The 8330-nt window shown below is 32.6% G+C and overlaps 1 protein-coding gene across 1 annotated transcript; it reads left to right on the forward strand.

The window, feature by feature from the left end:
- Window positions 1-218: 218 nt before the first annotated feature.
- Window positions 219-7493, forward strand: LOC100787681 (putative uncharacterized protein DDB_G0270496). Its single transcript, XM_003533800.4, has 14 exons — window positions 219-368; window positions 940-1031; window positions 1139-1302; window positions 2072-2144; window positions 2425-2499; window positions 2589-2699; window positions 2906-2948; window positions 5281-5374; window positions 5567-5669; window positions 5752-5847; window positions 5973-6005; window positions 6212-6311; window positions 6896-6980; window positions 7090-7493. The coding sequence occupies exons 2-14, from the start codon at window positions 948-950 to the stop codon at window positions 7223-7225; spliced, it is 1197 nt and encodes a 398-aa protein (XP_003533848.1). The 5' UTR covers window positions 219-368; window positions 940-947; the 3' UTR covers window positions 7226-7493.
- The last annotated feature ends 837 nt before the right edge of the window (window positions 7494-8330 follow it).

The following is an 8330-nucleotide window of genomic DNA, read 5'->3' on the forward strand; positions in this document are numbered from 1 at the left end:
TAATTGAATTTCTTAATAATTAAGAAATCTAATTAAATTTTTTTAAAAATTAATTAAAGAATTTGATTGAAATTTTTTAACAATTCAGAAATCCAATTATTATTTTTAAATAATTAAAGAAACTTATTAATTATTTTAATAATTGAGGAATGTAAATGAATTTTTTAATTTCAAGTCAGGACCAATTATATATTATATATTAAGCCTAAAAAGAAAAACGTAGCCCATTCAGCAGCAGTTCACTTCACGTTCACTGCCTGGCTTCCCTAGGTTTTCTTCTCAGTTCTCACCTCGCTTTTCGCGCCACCTCTTCAGTCTTCATTCTTCTCACTTCAAGAATCACGACCCAACCGTGCAAACCTTTTCAGGTCTTCATTCTAACAGCTGCTTGCAATTTTAGGGTTTCTTTTCACTACTCTATTAGCTTTTCGAGGCTTTCTGTTTGTACCTTTTGTATACGTCTTATTTCAGACTAATAATTGTTGTTCTTAGCATCTATCTCATTATCATATTTGAAGTTATGTCTTGTTTCTTTTCTTTTTGATGTAATGATTGTATAGTATTGGTCAGGTCCAGCCCAACAGAAAGTGAGACCTAAAACAAAAATTGGAAGAGATTTCTACTTTAAAAAAAGAGTGATATGTGAGGCTTTTTAGTCAGCATGTTGACCTTTTTTATTTTTTTTTTTTACTTTAAAAAACTAATAACAAATGTTGGTAGGCCTAAAGTTCAAGAAGGTAGCTCTAAAGTTCAAGCTTTAGTTGTTTTAGCCTTGCGCTGACTCGGGTATTGTTTTAGTTCTAATATAGGTGCATGATCATGGTTTCACATGGTTAACTACCTGTTTATTCTACGTTGACCTGCGATTTTTGTTAATTAATTACTAGTACTTTATTAATAGATATGTAATGTGCTATTTTTTTACAATTTTAAATTTAGGTGTGTAAATGGGGTTATCTGCCAAGAAATCTAGAAAAAGAGGAAAAAGTGACAGTGATTCAGATGACTACGATAATATGGAGTATGAAGAGGTATCCATTGCTGCAAAATTTTAGATTTTTTAATTTATTGTGTAATAATTGTATAACGTTAGTGATTTCCTTATGAATTTTGATTAAGGGTTATTTTCCTGATGTAGGTGGAGGATGATTATGATGACGATGGTGAGGAGGAGGATGAAGAAGAAGAACATGGAGAGGAAGTAACAGATGATGAAGATGGGACAGGAGAAAATAGTGAATGGAAGAATGATGAGATGGAACAGCTTGAGAAAGAATATAGAGATCTTCATCACCAGGAGCTGTGAGATTCCATTTAACATTTGATATATATTTAGTATATATTGCATACAGAACGTTCAACTATATTGCTATATTCAACATTTTGGAATTATGTCACCAACAAGTTTCAGTGAAGTCTTTGTTTTGGGTTTAATGTACTTGTTTTCCTAGTGCTATTTGTAATGAGCATAAGTTTAATTTTGTGTCAAAGATCAAATATATTTAGTTGTATCAAATGTAGTACAGAGACACTAAAGTAGACTGCATACTTTAATATTTTTTTTTGCTGCTAGTATTAGGTAACCTAATGAATCATGCTCTTGGAAAAATGGATCATGATACAATTATTTTTTGCTAAGATTTTCAGTTGTGATTGTATTTATCTACCAAATCATAATGATTGTCCCTATAAGTTGTTTCTTGTTGTTGTTGTTGTTCTTATTATTATTAACTGTTTTGTTCTTCAATGTCTTGTTGTATTACTTACCAATAACAGTGTTGTTTTAGACTTGGAGTTCTCACATTTGTTCATAAGCATTGCAAAATATCTGCAAGATATTGCTTTCCCAGTTATGTTAATTTGGAATGTTACAGTTCCTTTGGTGCTATGCAGTATATTAATGTGTGAATTTTGGTCAGCTATCAGCCTGATGGTTTGAGTCATCTTACTAACTGTTAATAGTTCTTTCTATGAATGACTTGACTTATACTTAATCTATTTTACTTATTTCTCTTAATCTATAAGATTGTGCGGATTCTAAGATATTTGAAAGTTAACTTTCTACTTTTAGAGATACTTTGAAGAACTTGAAGCATCATAAGGATGAAGATCTTCATAAGGGTCAAGCTGTGAAAAGCCAGAAGGTGTAGTTTAATAGTTTGACCTGTACCCTGGCTATCTTTTTTTTTTTTTGTTTCATTATGTTATAGGCTATTGTGTTTGGTTATTTTTTTGCCATTGATTTAATATTCTGTTTCCCCTTTTGCTTTTCGCTGTAGTATGTTGAAGAATGTTTATTAGTTCTTAATTTGTCCATAGATGTTGTCAATCTTACCTATCAACTTTTCTTCAGTATCATTTTCATGGATTCTGTTTTGAGTTTGTAACAAGTAATAACACAACCAAAATATTTTTCACCTGAAGGCCCTCTGGTACAAAATTCTTGAGCTTAGATTCTTACTTCAGAAGCCATTCTCGAGCTCCAATAGTTTGCCACAGGTATTTTCCTACCTCAGTTTTAATGTGATTTACTATTTTATCTTATCTAAATGTCATGGCTAAACACGATTAAACTAAATTGTCTGCAGGAATCAATCAAGTCTTTGTTCTGTGAAACAGATGAGACAGTTAGAGTAGCATATTCAGATCTGCTGACTTCGTCCAAAGAGACTTTAGATTCTATATTGGAACTGCAAGAGGTGTGATTTTCTCTGGGATAAAATAATGAGAATTATTTTTCATGTCTGTTTCATATCTATGTTCTAGTGGAGACATGATTGTTTTGAATGTTTCGTTTATATATTTCACCAACTCTTGTCATATGAAGATTATGAAGTTTTATATTTTTATATATAATATATCTGACCACAGATTTCATAGCCACTGATCCTTTTCCATGTTCCAGGCTCTTTTTGCTAAGAATCCATCAATTACCCAAGCCACAGTTGGTAACTGGTTTCTCTATTTTTCTTATTTCCCTTTCTAGTTTCTTCCGTGATTTATCTGTCTTGTTATCTTTTTGTGCTTGATTGATATGTTGTTATGTGTAATAGCACATTTCTTGTAAGAAATAGCACATTATTTTCCCTTTTTGTTACCTGTTATATGGACTGGGCTTCACTTACATTTTAGTATTATGTAGTATGCACTTGAAGCATATAGCATAGCAACTTATCCATTTGGAAGACTTTCATGCGATTTTTGTCACCAAGTTCCTATTATAATCTTTAACCAACTTGGTTAATGAAGGTGAACACGTTTGTGAATAAAAAAATAGCCATCAAGCTGAAAATGGTTGGAAGAACTGAGAGAAGGAAAGTTGGAAGTGGGGCATGATTCTGTCTGAAGTTGATAAGTTTTTTGGCGGGGAAGAAGTATATGGGTGGAAGAGTTATCCATCCATGTACTTCTTTACAAATATAGGAAGGGGAATCTTCTATTATATATATATATATTTTTCTTTCTTAGCTCTGATGTGTTTTACTAGGCAAATTTCCCCCTTTGGGGTACTTTTCAAAACAATTTTCCGAAATGGGGTTGTTTTGAAAGTATTTCCTGCATGAGGCTCTTTTGGACGTAAAATGCATGGGGGCATAAAGCAAACCGCTAGTGGAACTGGCGAGTTTGCTATGCCGTGAAGGAATCGCCACTGGGAATGGCGATTTGGCCATGCATGGGGAACCGCCAGTCAAACTGGCGAGTTCCAACAGCTAGGCGTTAGAGTGTAGGGACGCAGCGAAGCAGGAAGGCAGCAGTGCAGAGGTAACTCGCCAACACGGCTGGCGTTTTGCTATGAGAGAGAGGACTCGCCAGTGGTACTGGCAAGTTGTATTTTTTTTAAGAGTGCTTGTTATATTTTTTTAATCTTTCTATGAAAAATACCCCGTATATGTTCATTTATTCTCTTGATTGATTAATTAATGTTATTTCCCTTTTTCATTTCCTTATTATTTATCATGTGTCTATTATTAGACAATTATTTTTGTCATTTTTTATTCGATAAAAAGCTTTTTTTTTTCTCTCCTTATCTCCTAGGTTCACAAGAAAACTTTATATATAAAGAGAGAGATACAAAGTGAGAGAGAATGTATTTAATAAAACTTCGTACCCCATTGCCCAGAGGCTCTTCGCTATACGAAGAGAATGTATTTAATAATGATAAAAAATTAATAACTATTTTTTAACATAAAAAATAATTTAATGATGATACAATGTAAAATAGTTTTATATGATCTAAATTTAAAAGTAATAAAATTTCACAAAAATTAAATGAATTGAATTTATTATTGTTTGGAAAAAGTTTTAAACAAAATCATGAAATTTTTTAATGAGTAAAATTTCATTTAAATAATTGAAAGATAAATTCCACTTGAAATTGTATACTTTTTAATAATTTGAAGCTTTTAATCTTAGTTTTAAAATTAAATAAATAAATATTTTACTGTCCTGGCTTATGGTAATTACGTAACACCATTTATTTTCAACTTTCGAATATTTTGTACAACATTATAAAAATATTTAAGTATGAGAGTTTAAATTACATGATATAATTTCTTTCCCGCGAGATTCCTGTATGCATGGCTGGTTATTCACTAATTCATAACTCAAAAAAGTTGTAAAATAAATTTCTGCACAAGGCACACATATGTAGAAACCTCGCCTGCAAAAGCTGCACCTCGCCTGCAAAGCCTGTTGGAACTCGCCAGTTTGACTGGCGGTTCCCCATGCATGGCCAAATCGCCATTCCCAGTGACAATTCCTTCACGGCACAGCAAACTCGCCAGTTCCACTGGCGATTTGCTTTATGCCCCCATGCATTTTACGTCCAAAAGAGCCCCATGCAGGAAATACTTTCAAAACAACCCCATTTCAGGAAATTGTTTTGAAAAGTACCCCAAAGGGGGAAATTTGCCTGTTTTACTACGGTTGAAATCATATAAAGAAACATCTAACCAAACAAGAAGGGTCCAGCAATTATTCTTTTCTCATTTTAAGAAATAATTGAGTTTGGATATATTGCAATTTTAAATCAGTTTCATTCAGTGCCTTTTTGGTGTTAATAGTTTCTAAATTTGAACAATTAAAAAGATTGTCATGCTATCATGTAATCGAATACAATTAGGCTTCATCTTCATGCTCATATTCTTGTACCTTGAATATGAGCAGGAAGATGAAGCCTAAATGTTAATATTCTTATGTGAATTTCAATATTGATTGCATATTTGCTTGAACCTTGAATATTGTTTCAAAGTAATGAACTTTATCACCCTCTTACTAAAGGTTCAGAAGGGTTATCAAAAGATTTAGAAGTTTCTGAGCATTTGGAAGACAATCTTGACCAAGAGTGGTCACAGATTTCACAGATGCACAAGAGGTATTTTCATAATCTTATAAATGCAGTATTATTCTGCTACATATTCATTTTCTCTATTATCCTTTTCTTTGCATCAATAATGCTTGAAACTTCTCAATTATACATTTTTTGCACTTCATCTACATTTCTATCTTAAATACGTTGTGATGTGATTATTATGCATTTGATGCTATTCATGATTGTATCTTGCAGTATAGCTTCTTTCAGAGACAAGTCAATCAACAAATGGCAGCGGATGACACAAGTGACTACTGGTGCTGCTGCCATTAAGGGAAAATTTCATGCTTTTAATCAGGTCAGGTTCTTTAACTGGTATTGGGAATTTTCTTATGTGATAGGTGAGTATTTAATCCTAATTTTGTTGCCCCATCACACAGGATATTAGCAATCAAGTTGCTGCTTATATGAGAGATCCTAATAGAATGATCAATCAGATGCGGCTGAGAAGATCAGCTGTTAATATATTTGGATCTGTAATTCATTCTCTTAATCTTTAGTTGTTTTAAATTGTGCTGCATATTCCATATAAGGCTGAATGTTAGGAGTGTGTTAAAAGCTGATTTATTTACCTTTGTCATTGACTGCCACTTGTCTTCAGGTTCCAGAGGTTGACGATAAACATAAAGAAGCTGTAAGTCTTGTACAGTACTAATTTCTGACTTTTGCTTTGTTATCACTTATGTGAAAGACGTTCAAAATTCAATATCTTTTTGTGAGTTTATAGCATGTTGCCTAGCTTTGTGGAGGGGGGGTGATCTTTTCAATTTGTGATTTACAATCTTAACTTCCCTTCATGATCCTAAATTTTCTTATAATTTTGATTACCTTGCTCTGCAGGAAACACGTACTGATGGTGATCCTGAACTTCTGGATGACTCTGAATTTTATCAGCAATTATTGAAAGAATTTTTTGAGACAGTTGATCCTTCATCGTCTGGTAAAAACTATTCTATTTGGCTGATTAGTTTTTATAATATTTCTAATGCAAAATACCATTTTCTTGCATTTAGGAGTTGATATTTGGTATAGTTTTAAGTTGCATACGGTCTTCAAAATGCACACCACCTTTAACATTTACAAATGACTGAATTTGAGTTTAGCTGGACTCGCCATCGTGATAGTTTTGTTATTGAACTTTCTATATGATCTAGATTTTGCACTTGCACATTTGGATATCTACTAGCATTTCCCTGTTATATATAAAATATGAATGATTCACAATGCTTGCTGCTTCTGAAAACTGCCATTTTGCCAAGCTTGTGAGAATAGTAAAAAAATCACGGAGATTTATTTTTAAACACTTGGAGAATTAAAAACAAGAACGGATTAAAATTACCTGGTTGTGTTCCTCTTTGTATTACCATCCCCTAAACAGCCTGTTGAAAATTTTCAGAGGCTTGAATTTACGTATTTTGCTTTCTCTCACCACAAGTTCCGTTATCACCCTAAAAGTAAGATATAGCTCCTTTCTTAAGAGTGAAAGTCCATTTTTTCTCATTTTCTACTAATTTATCTCTACAGAGAAAGCATTTTATGCTTTGAAGAGAATGCAACCAAAGAAAAGAAAAATTGTTGATCGTCGTGCCTCAAAAAGTCGGAAGATAAGGTATTGAAAGATTACTATTTTTTCCCCTTTTCTGTTGTGTGTATGTGTGTGTATATATATATTGCAGTCATTTATGAACTGAATAATTTTTTGAATGATTTGATGAAAGGTATAATGTTCACGAAAAGATAGTAAATTTTATGGCACCACTACCTGCCAATATTCCTCCTATGGCTCCGAAGTTGTTTGAGAATCTGTTTGGATTGAAGACAGAAAGATTATCATCATCTGCTGCAGCCTCGTAATCATGGTTGGCCGACAGCAATATTTGGCCTCACAGTTTTGCCCTTACTTTACATATGTTGTACACTAATTTGTCTTCTACATGATGTTGATTATTGAGGAATTTGATATTTTTTCCTCACAAGACAATTTTGCTGTAAATTTATTCAGATGACCTCATTTCTCCTTAGGTGTTTGTTCAACGAGGAGTGATACAGGTTCATGTATGATGGTAACCGATGCCCTAGTGCAATGGTGCTAGTATAATAGATTATAGTTATGGATTTTCAACGTTTCAGTTTTGAAATGCATGTTTGCCAGCCTCTTCCGTGAATTGTTGGTTTGATATTTGTCGCACAGTGCCAGAGTGAATTTGAGGGTCAATTTTAAATTAAAAGTAATATGTGGAGTTCGCACATTTTTTTATATAAAAGAATCAGAGATCATCGTCATGGATAATTGAAAGTCCATTGATAGAAGTCAAGAACAAAACCCAAAGCCAACCAAGGGTTAATATCAGACGAAAAGCTCCTCACTTACCTAGAGCTTGGTTCTCAAGAAGAAAATGAGCATGGAAGTGAATTTGAAGCTAGAGATGGCGATGGTGATGAGTGGGTTAATATGTTTTACAGCCGGTTGGGTTTTGTTCAAAGATCAATTTTGTAGTGACACATTCGAATATAAAATTTAGGGTAAAATATGTTTTGGTTCTTGTAAAATTTTAAAAATATTAATTGTTCTTATAAAAATTAAAATATATTTAGGGTTAATATGTTTTACAGCCGGCTGGGTTGTTTGAAGATCAATTTTGTAATGACACATTTGAATATAAATTTTAGGGCAAAATATGTTTGTGGTCTCTATAAAATTTAAAAAGTATTAATTGTTTCTATAAAACTTAAAATATATTTTTGGCGGTCTTTAATGATAATTTTTTAGACGATTATTTGATGTGATTATATACGTGTAATTTGATTAAAATATTCTAATGGATAAAAACCACCCGAAATTGCTTTCTAATTAAATTAAATAATTTTTTGTGACTAAAAATTTCCCCTAAACAATTTATGAAGGAGAAAGGTGGTATTGATGCACGCACAAGAGGGGAGGAGGTGGTGATGTATATTC

The sequence above is a fragment of the Glycine max genome, chromosome 9 (assembly GCF_000004515.6).
Source record: "Glycine max cultivar Williams 82 chromosome 9, Glycine_max_v4.0, whole genome shotgun sequence".
NCBI lineage: Eukaryota > Viridiplantae > Streptophyta > Magnoliopsida > Fabales > Fabaceae > Glycine > Glycine max.